The 23,604-nt window shown below is 44.0% G+C and overlaps 1 protein-coding gene across 1 annotated transcript in view; it reads right to left on the reverse strand.

The window, feature by feature from the left end:
- TMEM168 (transmembrane protein 168) overlaps nucleotides 1-22,826 on the reverse strand; it is a 34,440-nt gene extending 11,614 nt beyond the window's left edge. The window contains exons 1-3 of the mRNA XM_040411123.1: nucleotides 22,550-22,826; nucleotides 16,473-17,716; nucleotides 13,746-13,888 (exon numbers count right to left, since the gene is read on the reverse strand). Coding sequence (XP_040267057.1) covers nucleotides 13,746-13,888; nucleotides 16,473-17,609 — 1,280 coding nt within the window. The 5' untranslated portion in view covers nucleotides 17,610-17,716; nucleotides 22,550-22,826. The remainder of the gene's footprint in view (nucleotides 1-13,745; nucleotides 13,889-16,472; nucleotides 17,717-22,549) is intronic.
- Between the last annotated feature and the right edge of the window lie 778 nt (nucleotides 22,827-23,604).

Genomic DNA, 23,604 nt, shown 5'->3' on the forward strand with positions numbered 1-23,604 from the left:
GTTTGATCTATATAGGTATCACGCTAAAGTACTTTTGCCGATCCTGCTTTTAGTCCTGAATGAGTCCCGCGCATGCTACTCTGTACCTCCATCATTTAGTGAGGCAGTGATTATCTTGGTTTTAAAAAAGGAGAAGGATCCGTGCGATATGGGGTCATATAGACCCATATCACTTTTAAATACGGACTACAAGATTTTCGCTAAAATTTTGGCCAACCGTCTAAAGGTTATAGCGAGTTTGGTACACCCCAATCAGACGGGCTTTATCCCGGGACGGCAGATACAGATGAGTCTATATAGGGTTTATCTGAATTTGTCTGTTGGGGGAGGTATAGACCACTCCATTCTGTCTTTAGATGCCGCAAAGGCGTTTGACAGGATGGAGTGGTCTTTTTTGTGGGCTACAATGTCCCATTTTGGCCTTGGGAATTCGTTCCTGGAAATGACCCAAATGCTATATGCACAGCCAGTTGCATCTATTAGTGTCAATGGTATTAGCTCTTCCCCGGTCAAGATGCGGAAAGGGATGAGACAGGGCTGTCCGCTGTCTCCTCTCCTCTTTGCCCTTTTTATTGAACCATTGGCTTCCCGGATTCGCTTAGATAACTGTATAGATGGTTTTGGGGTGGCGGGAGTGAGCGATAAAATAAGCCTATATGCCGATGACGTTATTCTGTTCCTGGATCAGGGATGGAAGATTCTCTTGCATGTCATGGAGGTAATAGAAGAATATGGCAAACTATCAGGTTACAGAATTAATTGGTCAAAGTCATCTCTCCTCCCACTGAATCGCAAAGCCGTAGATGAGGGGGGGCGAGTCCGTGTTTTGGCCCCTAATGACACTTTAGATTATCTGGGGGTTAAGATTGGGGTCCCTATAAATAGGTTTTATGATCTTAATCTGGCCCCGGTTTTGAATAAAGTCAGGGATAAAGTCAGCGCGTGGCGGAAATTGACACTGGCCCAAACGGACCGAATAGCTTTGATTAAAATGATTATTTTACCGATAGTTTTGTTTCCGTTGTGCGCCTCCCCCATCTGGATAGATGACATCTTTTTTTATAGGTTGGAGACTATGATCAATGATCTAATCTGGGGAAGGAAGAGGGTGCGCATAAAGCAGAAGTATCTATGGTTGTCGGAGGCAGATGGTGGGCTGTCATTACCTTTTTTTCAAGGTTATTATTTATGTGCACAGATTCAGCGTTGCTGTTATTCAAAAGAGAGTTCACTTTCACGATATTTGAAAAAAGTCTTTGATAAACCAGTTGATAATATTTTTGCATGTTTGGAGACTGGGTTTATGGGAATGGGGAGGTCCTTGTTGATCCCATGCTCACTGCAGAGGGTGTGGAACAGACTGAAGAAGACCCTTAAATCTTCTGGACCGTTTGGTTTCACTCCTCTGTGGGAGAACAGGGATCTGGAGGAGTTCTTTAAAATTACAGATTTTGGTTATTGGTCATGTAATGGTATCAACAGGGTGTCTGACCTTTTTTATATGGGTCGCTTTAAATCACTTTTGGAATTTGGTTTTACCGATAGTTCACCATTAGATTTATTTATGTATTCACGTTTGAAACATATATTTGAAACCTCTAGGAATAGGGGTCTTATTTTTCTACGAGAGAATATATTTTTTGATTTTTGTGACGCCCATAAGTATGAAAAGGTGAAGCTATCTAGACTTTATGCGAAACTCCGATTGGCACTGGCAACTGTAACGCCTTTTCAAAGCACAGATAAGTGGGAGCAAGAGTTGAATTGCCCCCCACTTCAGTGGTCTACCATTTATAGGAATGTGAGAAAGGCGACAGTTTCCAGTGCGCATAGGCTAATTCAATTTAAGATACTCCATAGACTGTATTATACGCCTAAAACCCAGGGAAAATTTCCCCAAAATAAAGATCGTGATTGCTGCTGCTCTAAATGTGGATATGTTAATGCCAACTATGTTCATTTGCTTTGGAGCTGCAGAAAAATAAGAAGTTATTGGGATGAGGTCTTCGCTATTTTACAGAAGGAGACTTCACTGAATTATAACCCGAGTATTTTGATAGTGATTTTTGGAGATTATGGGTCAGAAGTGGAAGTCCCACCCCAGGTTAGACGGATCTGGATGGGGGGATTGATGGTTGCTAAGGCTATATTGATAAAGTATTGGGGCTCTGTCTCCCCGCCCTCAACAAGGGAGTGGAGTTTATACCTCCAAAAAATTAGGGTGTATGAGGATATTGAAAAGAAAAGGAGAGTTGCACGCAGAGCTGTATAGTTATAATTAATACTGATACTATTCTATATAACAATGAATGGAGCGGACGGCAGCCAATGGGGGGGGGGGGGGGGGGGGGTTGATATAGTTATTATTGTATATTATCTTGAGGGTGTCCAATTTTTTCTTGTAAAGATGTTTATGATTGTCATGCTGGACACACCGTTGAGATTGATATCGTTTTATGTATTAACATTTTGATTTGGAAAATAAAAATATATATTTATTTTAAAAAAAGAAAGTCATCATCAAGTGGAGAAAATATGGCACAACAGTGACTTTACCAAGAACTGGACGTCCCTCCAAAATTGATGAAAATACGAGAAGAAAACTGGTCTGGGAGGCTACCAGGAGGCCTACAGCAACATTAAAGGAGCTGCAGGAATAACCGGCAAGTACTGGCTGTGTGGTACATGTGACAACAATCTCCCGTATTCTTCATATGTCTGGGCTATGGGGTAGAGTGGAAATAGAAAGCCTTTTCTTACGAAGAAAAACATCCAAGCCAGGCTACACTCGCTCTAGGGTGTGAATAAATAAATTTCATCCAACTTATAAAAGAATCCCCAAAACCAAAACATTTAAGAACCTCCCACAGATATTCCCACTCTATGCAATCAAATGCTTTAGTTGCTTCCAGTGACCATATCCCTTTTTTGCTATTTTTATCTTTATTTCCCCTCTATGTTCATAAATACTCTTCTGGTATTAGAATATATCAAATCGCCCAGGAATAAACCCTGTTTGATCTTCATTTATTATTGTTTTTATTACTTTTGTTAACCTATCTGCTAATACCCTAGCTAAGAACTGAATATCGGTGTTAAACAATGAGATACGTCTATAAGACTCTGGTTTTAATAAATCTTTTTCAGCTTTTGGGATCAGAACGATAGTAGCTTCCTCCATTGAGTCGGGCAACTTTTCTGACCTCTTGACCTCAATCAGGGTCTCCATTAATTCTGGAAGAAGTATTTGACTAAATTTCTTATATACCTCAAATGGTAACCCATCTCTCCCTGGAGCCTTTTTATCTCTAGTTGAATTCAAAGCTCTCACTTAGGCCTCTTTCACACTTGCGTTGTCCGGATCCGTCGTGCACTCCATTTGCCGGAAGTGCCCGCCGGATCCGTAACACCGCAAGTGAACTGAAAGCATTTGAAGACGGATCCGTGTACAAAATGCGTTCAGTGTTACTATGGCAGCCAGGACGCTATTAAAGTCCTGGCTGCCATAGTAGTAGTGGGGAGCGGGGGAGCAGTATACTTACAGTCCGTGCGGCTTCCGGGGCGCTCCAGAATGACGTCAAAGCGCCCCATGCGCATGGATGACGTGATCCATGCGACACGTCATCCATGCGTGTGGGGCGCCCTGACGTCACTCTGAAGCGCCCCGGGAGCCGCACGGATGGTAAGTATACTGCTCCCCACTACACTTTACCATGGCAAACAGGACTTTAGCGTCCTGGCAGCCATTCAGAAAAAGCTAAACGTCGGATCCGGTAATGCGCCGAAACGACGTTTAGCTTAAGGCCGGATCCGGATGAATGCCTTTCAAATGGGCATTAATTCCGGATCCGGCCTTGCGGCAAGTGTTCAGGATTTTTGACCGGAGCAAAAAGCTCAGCATGCTGCGGTATTTTCTCCGGCCAAAAAACATTCTGGTCCGGAACTGAAGACATCCTGAACGGATTTCTCTCCATTCAGAATGCATGGGGATAATCCTGATCAGGATTCTTCCGGCAAAGAGCCCCGACGACGGAACTCTATGCCAGAACACAACAACGCAAGTGTGAAAGAGCCCTAATTCTTCCAATTGTATGTTCTCCTCTAATTGATTTTCCTGAGCTTCAGTAAGCTTCCTGAAGGGAATATTATTTAGATATTGACACAATTCCTCCTTTTTATACAGAATTTTTGATTTCTACAATTCTTGATAGTATACTCTAAATACATTACTGATCTGTTCCGGGGTTTTTACAGTTTGTCCTCTATTATTCTGTATCGCACCTATCCAATTTTTTATTTTTTTTGTTGATTTTTGATTTCTTATTATTATTAGCCAAAAGCTTGCACACTCCATCACCCTTTGTAAAAAAAAAAAAAAAAAAAAAAACTTAGCCCCCTGAAAAAAATACTTTTTTTTTGTTCTTCCCAACTGCACAATGATCTCACATAGGAATATATTTTATATTTGTTATATTCCTTTCCAGCAGTTTTCTATTACCAAAAATATCTATCCTTGACCAGGTTTTATGTGTCTTTGAGTAACAAGAATAAACCTTGTCTTCCGGATTATAGAATCGCCAAATGTTGACCCAATTAAACTCAGCTATCAACCTGGCCAGATTAGTGTTGTGCGACGAGATCTTACTATTAAATAGACTGTCTTTACTTGGGTCCATCACTGCATTATAATCACCCACTGCACTCAATATACACGCTTGTCTTTCAACGATATATTTCTGCAACTCATAGTACATCGGGTTTATACGGAGATGGAATATATATGTTTGCAATTATCATCGGTACATCATTGACCCTGCACTGTAAAAAGAGATACCTGCTGCAGTCATCTGCCTTAAATTTATAATTAACTTTAATTATGCACTAAAATAGAAAACCCTCTTGAATATGATGTATATACAAAGTGATATCATGCTCCTATCCATCTTTTTTTTATTTATTTATTTTTTACACAATTTATCAATTCTTTATCCAAGTGTGTTTCCTGGAGGTAGATGATGGCTGACAAGTATCTCTCCATCCAGTCGCAAATAGCAAACCTTTTCAACTTTTCTCTTAACCCACGTACAATAAATGAGATAATTCTTATCATTCAAAGAATACTTTATAAATTTTTTTTTTAAAAAACACACACTCTCTCTCAAGGACACATAATCCAACCCCCCACCGATTTGCTACTAATTCTGTAAAAACAGAGAGCTCCATACCAATGCATGTACTCCTTGTAACCCCCCACCCCAACCTAACCAACGAGTGGACTCAAGTTATCAATTGCTACATTTCACACAGGCACTTCAAATCTGCCCATTCATTTGCTTAGTCGGTTGACTAAAAAAAAAAAAATAAAAAAAAAAAAAATTTTATATATATCGAAGTTTAGCTGGAAAAAACAAGTTCTATTTAACGCCAGCCTGCCTCAGTCTCTTTTTTATATCGTTATATTTCTTCCTTTGAGCACTAGTAGCCACAGAGTAATCCGAGAATACTCTATTTTTGTCCCATCTATTACAAATTTCTCAGAAACTCTGGCCTCTTTCAACACAGCCTCCCAGTCTCTGTAACTGCAAACTAGTGTTTTTAGGTATTCTCCTGGCATTCTCTTTTGACTAGGGACTCTATGCACTCTCTATGGTGAATTTTTTTTTTTCCATAAATCCAACACAATCCGATCCCTCCTTTCCTTAAGGTATTCCCACACATCTCAGATTTAGGCCTCATGCACACGACCGTTGTTTTATTCCGTGTCCGTTGTGCCATTTTTCGTGATTTTCTGCGGACCCATTGACTTTCAATGGGTTCGTTGAAAACACGGCTAATGCACCGTTTGCCATCCGCGTCCGTGATCCGTGGTTCCAGTCCGTCAAAAAAAATATAACCTGTCCTATTATTTTCGCGGAAAATGGTTCGCGGTCCCATTCAAGTCAATGGGACCGCTAAAAAACACGGAGGCACACAAGATTGTCATCCGCGTCAGTTTTTTTCCTATCATTTGCATGGCAAACCTGTCTTAGATTTTTTTTTTTACTTTCCTTCATGTCTGGTGATCCTCCAAAAATAAAGGAAGGCACACGGAAACAAAAACGGATCACGGAACAACGGAACCCCATTTTGCAGAACGGAACACAACAACGGTCGTGTGCATGAGGCCTTACTGTTCTTGACCTATCCTCCAAATTTGTTAATTTATTCTCCATAACAACGTTAGTCTTTTATTTAGACGCTACGCCTTTCTCAAGTTTATATAGAAAATCTTCCACTGGCGATATTCTACTCTCCATCTCCTGCATACGTTGCCGCAACTTTACTAGGTCATCTCTAATCAAGCTCACATCTGTTTGAATCACCCCAATCTGTGTTACCACTTTCCCCATCATACTCTCCAGCCTTGTAACAGCATATAGGATCTCGTTAACCATTAGAGCTTAGTGTCAAATACCACCATTTATTAAAACTGCTTTATTCTAAAGTTATTATTCTGTCATTGCACCCTGTGGCAAATCTGATTTGATACTTAGTTGCTGTGGCTTATGTCCTGCATTGGAGCCTGCTAATGCAGGACACACCAGCATCATTGGTAGGAACAAGGGGTATGACAAGAGTCACATGACCTGCTGATGTCAGAACACATCTCACTGCCCTAAGGCATGAACGGAAAGCAGTCACATGTCAAACCAGGAAGTAGGATTCAAGCACGGGGGATAAAAGAAAACTGCAAATGAGGTAGATTTTAAATAAAATGAAAACAAGGGAGCTAGACTAATTGCTGAAAATAAACCTTAGAGTGAAAAGTACTTTATGGTAAAAAAAAATAACATGCTGAGAATGCCAGCAAGGTAACTCAGTGGCTGACAAGGTGTAGCTCTGGGGCTCCTGAGTTTGAATCTGACCAAGGACAACATTATAATAAGATTTGTATGTTCTCCCAGGGTTTGTGTGGATTTCTTCCCACACTTCCAAAACTTAAAAGACAGGATAATAGGATCGCTATGAAAATCAGGGCTGTGGAGTCGGTAGATAAATGCTCCGACTCCAACTCCTCCTCCTCCTCAGTTTTTGGTACTTCCGACTCAGACTCCCCGACTCCTCTGTATTTAATATGCGAATGTATTTTATACATTCCTTGAAGGAAAGAAAGGCAACATACATGTCATTACCACAGAAGTACTGGCTAGGAAGCTGCTGCCTTCTCCTTTGTGTGCTGATCTTCTGCTGAAGATAGGGCAGTGGGAGGATGCAGGAAGGGGCATTTATTTTAAAACCTGATTTCCCTGGTAGAATCTCATAGTCATGTTTAAAGTTTAAGCTAACAATCTGAGTTTACAAGTTTTTATAGCCTTAGCTAAATGACAGCAGTTTTTCAAATGGTTTACAGCTTCAGTCTTGAGCTATTGACTATCCATTCCCTTCACTTATACAAGTGTCTAGTCCTGCAAAAAACATATCAGTGAGAGGCTAGGTTAACTATGGGCCTGTAACAGTGGAACACAACGCAATGGAAAGTATAAGTATTGCCGCTCCTTAACTGTGCGTTGCGTGCCATATAGTGAAGCATATGGAAAAAGAGTATTACACTCACCGGTAATCCGGTTTCCTGGAAGTCTCCATGACACCAAGTCCTGAGATTGACTTCCTTCTGATTGGACAGGAAAAACACAGAGGTTAAAACCCCCACCCCCTCCTCACATCACCAGTGTATTTTAACGAAGAACCCCAGGATGAAAGGATAATAGCTAATAGCAGAAAAAGGGTGGGATGTATGTGGTGTCATGGAGACTTCCAGGAAACCGGATTACCGGTGAGTGCAATACTCTTTTCCCCAGTCGTCTCCATGACACCAAGTCCTGAGACAATATCAAAGATACAATTAGGGGGGGGACGACTGCAGACAGGACCTTACGTCAAAATCTTAGGTCATCATTAGCAGCTAAATCTAGTCTGTAGTGCTTAGTGAAAGTATGAACTCTTTTCCATGTTGCTGCCCTGCAAATCTGTTGTAAGGATGCTGAGGCTTTTTCCGCCCAGGAGGTAGCCATGCCTCTCGTAGAATGTGCCTTTAGGGAAGCAGGGACGTCTTTTCCCTGAGCTTTATATGCTTCGGAGATTGCCATCTTAATCCATCTGGAGATGGAACTTTTCGCCGCTTTCTTCCCTTTGTTAGGATGAAAGCAGCAAACAGATTTTTGTCTATTCTCCAAAGACTGGTAGCTTCCAGGTACTTTAAGACCGCTCTCCGGACGTCTAGTGTGTGGTAAGTGATTTCCTGATCATTTTTTGGATCGTCACAGAACAAAGGAAGAACAATGTCCTGAGACAATGTCCTGAGACCTATGGAAGGTCGAAAGTACCTTGGGGAGGAAAGCCGGATTTAATCTATAAATTAATTTGTCCTCAAATACTGAAAGGAATGGTTCTTGGATGGACAAGGCCTGTAACTCACAGACCCTTCTGGCTGAGGTTATTGCCACCAAAAAAAATAGTTTTAATGGTAAGCCATTTGATGTGGGTAGAGTCCAAAGGTTCGAACGGATCGGAGGTTAGACCCCCTAGTACCGTATTGAGGTTCCATGGTGCCACCATGTTTCTAATCGTAGGTCTGATCCTATCTGCTGCCTTAAGGAATCTGGATATCCAGGGATGTTCCGTTAGCTTGGTATTATAAAGTGCTCCTGGAGCCGATACCTGGACCCTAAGGGTATTGGGGGATAGACCTAAATCTAGCCCTTCCTGAAAAAAATCGAGGATTAGTGGGATGTTGGCTCTGAACTGGTTGAAGGAGGTTCCAGACCAATCAGCAAATTTCTTCCATATTTTTAGATACTTGTCGTTGGTACTCTGTTTAATGCTAAGGAGTAAGGTGTTCACTACTTTTTTAGATAAACCAAACTTTAATAAGTTGGATTCTTCAGTTGATTTTAGTATTTTTAGGTCTGGGTGAGTAATGGGCCCCTGACTTAGAAGGTCCGGCCTCCGAGGTAGAAGGAGAGGAGCTTCCACGCTGAGGGCTTTCAAGAGAGAGAACCAACTTCTCTTGGGCCAGAAGGAGGTTATCAGGATTAGTGTACAATTTTCTTTTAGGAACTTCTGTAACACTATGGGGATAAGCGGAAATGGGGGGAACGCGTAGACTAAGTTTGTTGTCCAACTCTGGTTGAAGGCGTCTACTGCCCGAGGATGATCCCTGGGGTTGAGGGAGAAGAACTGGTTTAGCTGATGATTTCTCCTGGATGCAAACAGGTCTATCGTCGGCCTGCCCCATTTCTTTGTGATTAAGTGGAAGGCTTCTGGTGCTAACATCCATTCTCCTGGGTCTAGTCTGTGCCGGCTTAGGTAATCGGCCTGAATGTTTAAAACTCCCTTCAGATGAACCGCTGAAAGAGATTGTATGTTGTCTTCTGCCCAGGAAAAGATTTTGTTTGCCAGGCTCTGTAGTAGGCGATGCCTTGTGCCTCCCTGGTGTTGGATGAAGGCCACGGCTGTAGCATTGTCCGAGTAGACTAGGACGTGACGACCCTCTGCCAACTGACTCGTGTGTTTCAGTGCTTCCCACACTGCCCTCAGCTCCTTGGAATTTGAGGATTGTTGTCTCACGTAGTTCCTCCATGTTCCCTGGTAGTAGTTCCCCTAGACGACCGCTCCCCAACCGTGGAGGCTGGCATCTGTTGTAATGACTAGAGGGAGATATTGTGCCCAGAAAATCCCGTTCTCTAGGTTGGATTTGCTGAGCCACCAATTTAGTGATTTTTTGGTCTCTGCATCTAAGAATATTTTCCTCTCTAGAGTTAATTGCGATCTGTTCCATTTGTCTAAAATGAACTTCTGGAGTGGCCTTAGATGGAACTGTGCCCAGGCTACTGCTGGGATGCAAGCTGAAAGACTCCCTAACACCTTCATGGCCTGTCTTATTGAACAGAATTTCTCCTTCTTGAACTTCCTCAAAGCTGTTTGAAGTTTTACTATCTTTTGATGTGGAAGAAAGGATCTTTGGGAAACTGTGTCTAAAGTTATGCCCAAAAAAACCTTCCGTTTGGACGGGATTAAATCCGATTTTCCACAATTGATGAGCCAACCTAGGTTCTGTAGGTGATCCAGGACTAACCTGAGATGGATTTCCAGGGTCTCTATGTTGTCTGCCACTACCAGTAGGTCGTCCAGATAGGGGGATCACACAAATTGCCTTTTCTCTCAAGGTTGTCAAGGCTTCCGCCATTATTTTGGTGAAAACCCTTGGGGCAGAGGAGATCCCAAAGGGGAGACACCTGAACTGGAAATGCTGAATGCTTCCCTCCAATTCTATCGTGAACCTTAGGAACTTCCTTGATGACCTGTGAATTGGGACGTGATAATAGGCATCGCTTAAATCTATTGTGGCCATCACTGCATCCTTCTTTAAGAGCTTCACTGCTGACTTCAGGGTCTCCATTTAGAATTTTTGATATCTCACATATTTGTTTAGGTGTTTCAAATTTATAATCACTCTGGATTTCCCGTTTGGTTTCTTTATAATGAAGAGACGGGAATAGAATCCCAGTCCTGTCTGATGTTTTGGAACGGGCTCTATCGCGGCCAAGGTTAACAAGTTCTTTATGTCGTTTTTTAAGGTAGTAGTTTGAGATGGGGGAAGGGTAGTGATCACATATTTCTGTGGAGGGGAAGAGAGTAGATCTATCAAATAACCCTCTTCTATAATACTTAAAATCCACCAGCTGTTTGTTACGTGCTCCCAAGATCTTAGAAAGGAGCTGAGTCTTCCCCCCACTGGTATGGCGTTATTGTTTGCTGTTGGATGAGGAGGCTTCAGCCCGATTTGGGTTGAAGAGGAAACTTCTCCCCCTGCCTCCCTTCGCATAGCTCTTCCCTTTATCTTTTTTATTCTCGGGCTGAAAGAATTGGTCACGAAAGGGCTGCCTTTTTTGTTTATAACTCTCCTCTGGAAAACCCCTTTTTTTTTTTTTTATTTGTCGCGTTCTCTAGGATTTTGTCTAAATCTTCTCCGAAAATGTACTGACCGTGGAAGGGGAGTGCGATTCATTTATTTTTAGACTAGATATCTCCTGACCACGCTTTAAGCCATAGTGCCCTTCTCGCTGTATTTGAGAGAACAGCTGTACGGGCGGATAGTTTAACTAATTCGGCTGCTGCGTCTGCTAGAAAGGAGGTTGCCATCTTTAACAGAGGCAAGCTCTCTAGAATTTGATCCCACGGCCCGGTGTCTTATTGACCAGATGTATCTCCAGCTGGTCTAGCCAAAGGTTTAGTGTTCTGGCCACACATGTAGAGGCTACACCCGGTTTAAGAAGGGCCGCCGTAGTCTCCCAGGTCTTTCTTAAGAGACTCTCCGCTTTCCTGTCTAGAGGATCTTTTAACTGTGCCGAGTACTCGAACGGTAGAGCCGTATGTTTTGCCACCTTAGCCACTGGCGCGTCTACTTTTGGTATGGTCTCCCAATCAGTACAGTCCTCTTGGCTAAAGGGGTAGCGCCTCTTAATTCCCCTTGGGATAAAGGATCCTTTATCCGGTTTTTCCCATTCTGACCGAATTAATTTTTGGACACTATCTGGAACTGGGAAAACCGCCTTCTTCCTTTCTCCTAGACCCCCAAAAATTTCTTGTTGGGTAGATTTAGGAGCTTTTGGCATCTCCATCTGAATGGTGGCCCTGATAAGTTCATCAATATCTTTGGGATTAAACAGGAAGCGCTTGTATTCACCCTCTTCATCTGAAGATGCCGGGTGTTTTTGCACTGATTCGGAGTCTGAGACCGCCAGCCCCTCAGAGTCGGAATCCAGAATAAGCAATTTAACACTACGGGAGTCCTGAGTGGGGGGGGGGGGGGGGGGGGGCTTTGGGGGGAGTAGGTTCCCTGGCAGTTAAGGCTAGCTGAACCTCTCCTTAACCACTTTTCTAATGTCTTCAATTAAACTAGAAGACTCAGATATGACGACACTGGAGGTACACTCTTTACACAGGGGCTTGGATCCAGTGTTAGACAATCTTTTGCAGCAGATACCACATTTTCTAGTTTTTTTAGCTGTAGAAGCCGAATCCTTTTCTCCCTGAAATGGTAAGGGAGGAAAGGATGAGCAGACTGAACCATCCATACAAAGCATGTGCCTGAGAACAGGTTACTCACGGTCCCAGGGTTTGATGCAGGCTCAGTTCCAGAGCCCGGCGTGAGGGGGGTGCTCATTCTGACTCCCGACCGCTCCAGAGATGCTCCACCAAACACGCGAGCCACGCTATGCAGGGCGCCATTACACAGGTCCTGTGCGTTTTTATAGTGTCTTCTTAGGCTTCAGGACCTGTGGCGCATGTGGATGACGTCAGTGCGCTTTGCTCCGCCCCCGGCGTCTGACGTCATTCGCCTGCCGGCCGGGACACGTCACAGTGCCGATCCGCCGCGTTCCTCCTTCCCCCTGCATCAAGCCCTCCGGGACCGCCGCAGAGGGAATCTTCGCAGGGGCAACTACATATGCGCCCGAGCCCAGGCCTAACCGAACGGAGGAGGGAGAGCTGCACTGCAGATCCGACCTCGGCCTGCAGATGAATGAATCCAGGTGAGCCCAAACGAGCTCCGTGCACCTCTCCTGCTTCCTATCCTGATGGGACAGGAAAAACACTGGTGATGTGAGGAGGGGGTGGGGGTTTTAACCTCTATGTGTTTTTCCTGTCCAATCAGAAGAAAGTCAATCTCAGGACTTGGTGTCATGGAGACGACTGTGGAAAGCATGCTTCTTCATGGTCACTTAATGTGTTCATTTTGCGGTAACGTGACGCACTGCATGCATTGGCCTTTTTTCTTACAGTAGAGAAGTACCGTATTTTTCACAAAAGTGGGGGAAAAATAGCAGTGTGTCTTATGGGGGCGAATGCTGCGACCGTCCGGTGAATAGGCTGAGAGGGAGGAGGGGCTGGGGGCCGGCATCTGTTTCTGTAATGGCAGCGGGGCCCGGTGCAGTTACTGTATTCTACTACACCGGGCCCCGCTCACTGTAGTATACGGTAATCATATCTAACTTGTGGGAATTGTTAAAGTATTCCAATCATCTTAAATCTAGCGCTGCACTACTTACTACTAACTTCTTGGCAGTCAGGAGGCCGAGTGGGCGCTCGTAGCGTAGCTCACTACGTCACGCGCCTGCTCCACCCACTTTATGAATGAAGCAGGCACCGGGCTCCGCTGCCATTACAGAAACAGATGCCGGCCCCCATTCACTACACAGGGACACTGTTATGGGGGGGGGGAAATCTGTGGAAGACACATAAGATAAGATGCTATATATGTGCCATCCACAGATGCCCCCATAACAGTGCCATCCACAGACCACCATTAGTTCAAAACCCACCAAAAGCACACCTTTTGGTTTAAAATATTTTTTTTTCTTATTTTCCTCCTCAAAAACCTAGGTGCATCTTATGGGCGAAAAATACAGTAATTAATTATAACGTTTTGTGACTTGGGACATTTAAACTTGCTTTTTTTAAAATTTTATTACAATTTAAATTTAGGAGTCGTCGGAGTCGGTTCATTTTTTGCCGACTCCGACTCCAGGTACCCAAAATTACCTCAGACTCCACAGCCCTGATGAAAATGTAGGGAAACATCAATAATATAGTAGGGTGAATTAATTTACAAAATGGCTACACTGGCGCAAACCATATTCTCCAAGTTTTTGTTTTAACAAGCAATTTCTGTGCAAATCTTTTTTTTTTGTAAAAGAACAACATACCTGCAAAAATTTGTGGGAATTACAACTGCATAACCAACACAGGTTCCCCCCAAACAGCTGCCGAGTTCGTGGAATAATCCGTGTGCCATAGACTCAAGCGGTAGTACAATCAGAAACATGCTCATAAAGATCCCATTGGAAGGCTACAACATAAATAAAAAAGGTGAAAAAGTCATAAAAACAGTACAAACGCAGACAATTTTCAAGCTGAATAGAATAATCTTTTTTCACACTAAGGCGAGTCAACCATAAGTACTAAAGCAGTATTTTAAATGCTGACCGCAGTATATACGGGCAGCGGAAAAATCTCTCATGTGGAATGTTTCTCCATATGGACAGAATTTGTTTCTGTACCGCCTGTCACTGCAGAACTTGTCACAAGAGCTTAAAAATACATAACACATCAAAGGCTGGAAGTGAACAGTAGCACGTTCTATAGATAGCTACTTAATGACAAACATAATCAGAAAAGTGCAATAAAAGATGGACCTGATGAATGTGAAGCATGCTGCACAGGGTAGAGAGATACTGGTGAAGGCCGCAGGTAGTGACAGCGGTAATCATCCTTTCCTGAGATTTCCACTCAGGATAGTTTCACACAAGCGTGTTCAGTCGGGGAAATACGATATATGTGACGGACGCAATTCCTGGACTGACCACTGCTGCTTTGACTTGAACTCATTATAGCGATTTATGGTCCTGTGAGTACATAACAGCAGACCTGCCAGAACAGGAACTCACAGCATCACAAATTAGCCCTCATGGACAGGGTCAATCTTGTAGTTTCCATTTAGTTGAAATTGTTACATGCAGATTTTGTATCGGATTTCAATGCTGACGTGGCCATGGATTTTGCCCACTGCAGTGAGTGAAATGCATGTCCATAATCCACAAGTTGAAAACACACAGCATAGTTAGAATCGCTGCAGATTTTTTCCAACATATGTGAATGTAGTTTGTTAAACCCATTTACTTCCATTGTACTGTATTTGTAGAGTTACCATGGTGCAGATTCTGAAGCAAATACGCTATATACAGTACAGACCAAAAGTTTGGACACACCTTCTCATTCAAAGAGTTTTTAAATATTTATGGCTCCGATTCTGTAGTTTACAGAAACACCCCATATGTGGTCGTAAACTACTGTACGGGCACACGGCAGGGCGCAGAAGGAAAGGAATGCCATACTGTTTTTGGAAGGCAGATATTGCTGGACTGGTTTTTTGACACCATGTCCCATTTGAAGCCCCCCTGATGCACCCCTACAGTAGAAACTCAAAAAAGTGACCACATTTTGGAAACACCTGGATAAAGGTGCCATTTTTTTTGTACTATTTTGGGGTACATATGATTTTTAATTGCTCTATATTACGTTTTTTGTGAGGCAAGGTAGCACCGTTTTTTTTTTTTTTTTTTTACAGCGTTTACCTGAGGGATTAGGTCATGTGACTTTTTTATAGAGCAGATCGTTACGCACGTGGCAATACCTAATATGTCTACTTTTTCTTATTTATTTAAGTTTTACACAATAATAGCATTTTTGAAACCGAAATAATTATATTTTAGTGTCTCATAGTCTGAGAGCCATAGCTTTTTTATTTTTTGACCGATTCTCTCAGGTAGGGTCTCATTTTTTTCGGGATGAGGTGATGGTCTGATTGGTACTATTTTGGGGGGCATACGCCTTTTTGATCGCTTGGTGTTGCACGTTTTGTGATGTAAGGTGACAAAAATTGCTTTTTTTTACACTGTTTTTATTTTTATTTTTTTAGGGTGTTTATCGGACAGGGTGGATCATGTGATATATTTATAGAGCCGGTCATTACGGACGCGGCGATACCTAATATGTGTGGGGTTTGTTTTTTCTGTTTATTATTATTTTAAAATAAGGGGGGCGTTTTTTTTTCTTTTTTAACTTTATTACTTTATTAATTTTAACTTTACTTTATTTATGACATTCACTTTTGGGAGTCTGATCCCCTCTGCAATGCATTACAATACATCTGTATGGTAATGCATTGCCTGTAAGTGTATGACACTGAGTCATACACTAACAGGTTGCCTAGGAGACCCAGCCTGAAGCTGAATCTCCTCGGCACCCGTAGAAGGCAGTTCCCGATGCCGTGCAAGGCATTGGGCAGCCTCTGCACGGCATCGGGCTGCCTTGTGTCGCATTGGGTCCCCGCCACAGCAGTGCGGGGACTCAATGCGATCGTTCACCTGACACAAACCTCTATGTCGCGGTCAGCACGGACCGTGGCATAGAAGGGGTTAATCCGCCGGCATCAGCTTTAACAGCGATGCCGGCGGATACAGCAGGGGCCCGGCTACCACGGACTGCCGGGCCCCTGCAGTGATCGCGCGCGCAGCGTTCGTGCCCGCGCGATCACTATGACGTACTATTACGTCAAATTGCGGGAACTCAGTGGTTCCCATGACGTAACTGTACGTCAAAGGTCGGGAAGGGGTTAAGTAATTTAGAGATATGGCTCATTAGATGACCAGCACAAGGTGAAAGTAAAAGTCACACAGCTAGAAAAACAGTTAACCCTTTGTGACAGAACGGCTCAATATTTTTAATAAAGACCAATTGAAAAAATGATTTTTAGCCCAAAATGAGTAAAATGCATAAGAAATTATGTATTACTAGAGAGAATATATAACACCACATGCACGTTACATGAAAATGAGAACTTTTTTGAATTTATTTATGAATAATGAACTCACCTGCCAAGAAACAGCCCCTAAAATCGCTGTTGCTAGGAGGCTGAAGAACACCAAACGTTCAGAAATTAGGCAAAAATGGCGCATTCCTTTGGATGCCATAACTCTGTCAAGGCTGTTGTTATCTGATCTGTGTGTGTAATATACTTTATGGCAATCATTTAGCTTTGTATGAAAACCCCAGAGAGTAATTAAAAATATAATATGACAAATTAGCCAGAAAATACCAAAGATGGAGAAACCTGGAATGACAAAATACCAAAGATTTAAGTCACTTAGTTTAAAGGCAGCAAGAACAAAAAATACCACTTCAATCAATCCAACAGAGATGACTGAAAACCTTCTGCAAATTCTGCCCCGGTAGAGATATGGCTTCCACCGTTCGGTGACAGAAAGACCACTGAAATAGACATCAAGAAGTGGCTCGCTGATGATGCAGCAGAAAAAGCAGGACAATGCATAAGGATTAACAGGAATCTCCAGTGATGGGAAAAACAACAAGGGGGAGAGGATGGCAAAAGTCCCCAGATTTGGAAGTGCAAGAAAGGATTTCATTCGTAAGTCAATAATTATCAGAGCAAATGCAGAGACCAGTAAGATGATGCTGATGGACTTCTGAACCAGCATGATGGTGCTAGCTATGGAAAAGCCAACTAATTCCAAAAATTCTGCCGAAGTCAGGAGAGTAGGACGATGGCGAACATATCCACAGATTCTCTCCACTAGAGCACACATCGTTCTTATACCGATGGAGAAAACAAGCAGGTACTTTGTAGCTTCTTCTTTTACGTCGTACTTGAACTTTGAGTTCTCGATAAAACAGAGGAGACCAAGTAGAAATCCAAACCAAAGATTAGAAAGGCTCAGACTGGCAGCTTCCATGGAAAAATAGTAGTAGAGGATACTTGCAATTCCAAGGATGAACAGCCCCAGTATAAAGATTACCAGTATCAGAGCATCTGCCGTCTGTTCCCACCTAACATAAAGGCCCATACATATGGCCACTAAGAGACTTATCCTGGCTAAGTAGCCCAGATATCGGACAGAAGAATGCATGTTGACCTCTCGGTTTGCTTCTTCCAGTCGAGTCATTGCTGCATGCAAACAGTGACTAACGCAGTAACGGAGTGACCTACACATGTAAACCTGCGGCTAGTGTCTTTTTCACAAAAAATGGATTGTTCCGTTTTCATAGAGAATGTCCAACATGCAGACCGCTTCTGATTTGTCTCATTTCACCAAGCAGCCTACAAAGAAAAAGGAGAGTTAGCACCAACCTTTAAAACGTAAATCATATTACTTAGTAATAATGTAAAAGAAGTGACAAGCACACATATCGCATTCCTTACTCCTTTCTCCACTTCAGGCAATACAAATCTTTACCAAAAGTCCAATTCTGTGAAACTAGATACATTATCAGAGACAAAGGGAATCTGGCAGATGATTTCTATTGTTCTGTCTGAGCTCTGTGATATATAGGTTTCCATGTTTTGTAGCAGGAGAGCAGATCAAATCCTGACAGGACTCCTAGGAGAGACATTAGGAGTCCTGATTAAGCCGCCCACACATGATGATTGACAGCTCTACCCGGATTGGTGTGTATATTCTTTTCTCAGGGAAGACAAAGGCAGCAGAATCACTTGACAGGTCACTTTAACTGCACATCGTCCATGCTTGGACAAAGAGTAGGCATACACAGCATAATTCCTATTTAAAGGGGTTGTCCGGGATCAAAGTAATTTTTTTAAAACGTTAATAATCACCTTGACATTACGCAGTAAAGTCATTCTGTGTATTTTTCTTTCATCCCCTTTGCTCCTATGAGTCCCTAATACTGCTGTCAGTATTCTTTACATGTGCTATGTCATTTCCGGCCACACTGCCTTATGGGTCCCACAAGCCTTTCAACTACCCCTAATCAGTATTCCGCCTCCTACCACTCATACTCCTCATCAGTATTCCTCCCCTAAAACCACCTTTTTCTAAGCCTACAAACTGGATCCCTCCCCGCTTCCATGTATCTGCTCTCTGCTAGCATTGCATAAAAGACAATAGTGTCAGGGAGCGATCGGACTGGCATGTAGGGACATGGGAGGCATGGTTAGCACCCATACTGTGTAGCATATCCCATTCATTGCAAATGACCATGGGAGGCGTGCACTATGCTAGTAAATAGCATAGTTTGCTGCCTCCAATAGAACCTCCTTCTACTCCTAATAACACTCCTCTATGGCCGGTGATGTCATCGGCAGAGGGGGGCGTTCCTTAGTGAGGCGACGTCCCTCCTCCAAATACTGCCTCCTCCTTCCCAGACTAACGCCCTCTGTGCCCGGTGATGTCACAGAGGGGCGTGGTTTGGCTGACATTTACCTCCTACTGACAGCCTCCTTCTAGCTGCAGAACGATCCTGTGTGCTGGTGACGTCACCGGGCTCCTTGCTAAGCGGAAGAGGCTTAGCACACCAGTAAGGAGTCCGGTACGTCACCGAATCTTTGAAAATCGGAACTTCCGGCTGAGAATTTATGAAAGAAATACAGGGCATCAGAAAACTCTGGCAAAGGTAGGACAGGAATGTATGTAATATTTATGTGCTTGTTGTACCCAATCCCGGACAACCCCTTTAAGAAAAGAACTCCAAAGAACAGGTTGTACGGTTCTGACAATTAGAACTCGATAAAGCCAGTGTCCATTAGTGCACTCAGATCTATTTACTGATGCTCCCTCCCGTCTTATCATTGGTTAATCCTGCAGCTCGGCCTCCTCGGATTGGCTGTTGTGTGTAAACATAAGTCTATCACAGGACCACGAGGACGTTACTGCAAAAAGAGCGCATTTTCATAAAGGGGCATTGCTACCATTCGTGCAGTCCCAATGAAAACAATGGGAGGCGGTTTCTGTGCGGCCGCCTGGCAGATTTGGCGCAGAATTTGCACCATGTTCCATTGCCAAAATCTGTGTATGAACAGCAACTTTAGGGATGGACTGGCCATAGACCCTACAGGGAAATTTCCCGGTGGGCCGACACCCAGGGGGCCGCCCGAGCCCTCCTCATGGCCACTGCCTGGGTACATAAGGATCTGATGCTCTCAGCATTAATTCATGCTAGGAGCAACAGGTACTTATACAACTGGTCAGCAGCCACAGGTGCCATCCTGAACTCAACTGTATCAAAGTCTTCAGGACAGTGATACAGTTGAATACTGTGGTGAAGGCGGCAGTATTTTTTGCTGCAAAGTGGTGTTTGATTCTGCTGAAGCAGTGTTTTTTTGCCACTCTATAGAATTGCTGGTCCCCCTACCATAGGTTGCAATAACGCCTGTACAAGCCTCATAGATGCCTGTTCAGGCCATTTTACTCCCTGGAAAAAGTCTAAGACGTACCGATACGCCTTAGACTTTTCCATGCCATTCATCAGCGAGTGCTGCTGCCTGAAACAACCAATAATAAGGCTCATAACAGTGAGGAGTTATTGGTCAGTTTGAGCGGGCTGCCGGAGCTTATGGCACACCGCTCTGAAGTGAGGAAGGAGGCGCGCGATCCTCACTGGCGGGGTAAGTGGCCTTGCTGTGAAATTAAGTGAGGATTTGAGCGCCTTGTTTTCCTCTTTAATGATGAGTCTGAAGTGCTCAGCCGAGCGCTGTCTCTCCTCCCTGCTGGTTGTGGTAGTGAAGACGGCCTCAATAGAAGGTCTAGGGGACCGTCTTCACTACGGCGCTCAGCAGTGAGGAAAAGTGGCTGAGCGCTTCAGACTCCTGCTTATAGAAGTCAGCGGGGGTCCCATCGCTGGACACACCAACAGGAGACCTCCATACAACCTCCATAACGGACAGACCTGTCACCCGTAGACCTCTGTCGCCTGTCAGCTTTCCTATGAATCCATCAAGGATTTATTGCAGCATGTTCCATCAGACGCTGAACTAGACATATTGTTTGCTATAAGGATTTCTTCTGTAATGCGGAGCCGCATGGCGGCACATGGTGCTACAAGGACTGCATGTGGCCATTTACAGCCTCCAGGACATACAGTCCCTCTGTATAATCCAATAACCACAGCGGTGGTGGCAATTTTGTGGCATGAGATAGGGCAACAGGGTCATGGAAGAAGAACTCCCCTTTATAGCAAGATCAAGCATAACAAAATGACAGCCTCTATCAGCAACCTCCGGCACTCCAGCTGTTCTGAAACTACAACTCCCAGTATCCTCCTTTCACTTCTTTGGGAGTTACAAGAACAGCTGAGCAAGTGTGCATGCTGGGTGTTGTAGTTTCACAGCAGCGCTGGAGTGCCAAAGGTTGCTGCACCCTAGATCAGTGGTTATCACTGTGTGATGTCATCATCCAGATCCACAACATGTGACTGTGGCGGTGCAAGGTATGTGCCCGGGTCTTTCGCTTGTGCCCTTGGCACCAGCATGCACCACCATCCATTGTACCTGTGTCCTGCTCCGCCAGTGCCTGAGGTCTCTTCAGAGTCTACCAACAGCCCCGGTGGCACCGACATACCCACCTCAGAGCTCATCTACAAGGACGTAACTTTGGTGGGCAGCAATGGCCACGTGATGGATGGCAAACCCCAGTGACCAGCGGCAAAAACAGCAGCAAATATTTAAGGGATTGTCCCAAGATCAACACTATTTACCTATCCATACTTGACCCAGAGAACACTAGAACGTGGTAACCAAGGTGGGACCCCCAGCGATCATGTACTTGAAGGGGACATGTCTGTTTTAGTAACGACTTGCATTTCCCATGCAATAATAATTCTGGGGAATCAATTCTTGTGACTCTATATTGTACCATTCCTCTATTATTCCTACTAGAACTTATGAACGAATTGCTAGTAGTCTGCAATAAAGGTCCAGCGGGGGGTTACCAGTTGACAGCACTGATTGAATAATGTCAGGCTGTGCAGTGACACAATAGAGGCGTATGTGTCATGATGAATTTACTCTGGGGGTCACCAACATTACAGAGATACCAGTTTTATTACTTTTGCTCGGGAAACATTTCTTTTTTTGTTGCTATACTTGGAGCCCCATCATTTTTACAATTGTCCATCAAAAGCTGCGTGTGAGGAACCAGCTGTAGATGTTCTGGGGTACACATGACTTTGTGATCTCTTAATTCTAGCGAATGTGGGGGTCTGACTGCTGGGAGGACAAGGGCTGATGGAGCAGCAGGTTGACTATGCGCCCTGCTGCTCCATTCATTCTCTATGGGATCCCGGAAATAGCCTAGCACTGTACTCAGTCACGGTCCCACAGAGAATGCTGCTCCATCAGACTGGGGGGAACTGGACCCATGTATTTGGCATCGGTGGGGGTCTCAGAGGTCAGACCCCCAACGATCAGATAGTTATCCTCTATCCACATAATAGGGCACAACCCCTTTAATAATGATACATTTTATGATGGAAAAGGCTGTGGGGAAGACTTATCAAAACTGGTGAAAAGGAAAGCTGGTGTGGTTGTCCGTAGCAACCGGCATGATCCTTTCATTTTCCAAATTAGCTTTAAAAAAAGAAAAAAGAAAGTTGGAATCCTTGGTTGCTATGGGTAACTACGGCAGTTTTCCTTTCCACCAGTTTTGATAAATCTCCCCCAATGTTTTTCTTTAACGATAAATGACGCCATGTACAACCCTGAGCGCTGCGGCATAGCGTCTGCCGTAACGTATCGCTGGCTCCGGCTGTCAGTGATATGGCGCAGCACACTACTTATATTGCCCCATGCACGTGACAGAATCTGTGAAGGAGGCCCCTGAGATGGCAGATGTCACCCAGGCCTTGTGACTGTGCCATTACTAGGTGAGCAGGTAGTACCCCTCCAAAACTAAGCCCATGTGTATGGCCAGGTGACCTGTATGCACTGGGCTCAGGCACAGACAGACTGTACAAATACTGCAGCAACCAATAAAGTTACAGAAGACAAAAACTGTAACGTAGGGAATAATAGGGACTTCCAGTCAGACACAGATTTATATCTACACATATACAGCAAGGCGTGGTGCATTGTGGGAAGTTCCCGAGGAAACTGCAGGTCCCAGCAGAACCTAACAAGCCGCAGAGGTTCGGTACTCACCGGCGCCTTGCCGCTGCCACGCACGGCTGCAGTTACTGCTCTCTCGGTAAAGCCATTAAAGTTTCCTTGTTTCCGCAAACGCCGCCATGTTGAAGCCGTGTCACTAGCGAGGGAAAGCAGGAAGGGACAAACCTCCTATCGCAGCGCTCAGCTTCGCGACCTTTACCACAGTGAATGACAGGGATGAGCCGCAGCGCTTATTTCCTGGAGACCTATCCAATGCAAGGTGTATTAGTAAATCCCGGAAGACGTGATGACTTCTGCTTAAGGGATTCTTTACATTTCATCGAACGGGTTAGGGATACTGGCCCTTCCCCCACAAGGTCAGAGTGCCCCCATATATAGTGCCTACTTAAAGGTACCAATAATGTAACGTCCAATAAAGGGGTATTCTGGTTAGAGAATGTTATCCTCTATCCATGAGAACTGGGGCCCCAAACCCCGTGCAGCCCCTTTGAAATGGACCGAGCAGCTGGTTGGAAATGCACACAGCTGCCCCATTCATTTCTATGGGAGCACCAGATATAGCCAAGTACCTGCAGTCCTATGTAACACCACACATAACACAGTGATAACTCTCTGAGTACAGATAATGTAGTAGATGTCTCCTGCAGTCCTATGTAACACCACAGATAACACAGTGATAACTCTCCGAGTACAGATAATGTAGTAGATGTCACCTGCATTCCTATATAACACCACACATAACACAGTGATGACTCTCTGAGTACAGATAATGTAGTAGATGTCTCCTGCAGTCCTATGTAACACCACAGATAACACAGTGATAACTCTCTGAGTACAGATAATGTAGTAGATGTCACCTGCAGTCCTATGTAACACCACAGATAACACAGTGTTAACTCTCTGAGTACAGATAATGTGGTAGCTGTGACCTGCAGTCCTATGTAACACCACAGATAACACAGTGATAACTCTCCGAGTACAGATAATGTAGTAGATGTCACCTGCATTCCTATGTAACACCACAGATAACAGTGATATCTCTCTGAGTACAGATAATGTAGTAGATGTCCCCTGCAGTCCTGTGTAAC

This window comes from Bufo bufo, chromosome 1, assembly GCF_905171765.1.
Source record: "Bufo bufo chromosome 1, aBufBuf1.1, whole genome shotgun sequence".
In the NCBI taxonomy this organism is placed as follows: domain Eukaryota; kingdom Metazoa; phylum Chordata; class Amphibia; order Anura; family Bufonidae; genus Bufo; species Bufo bufo.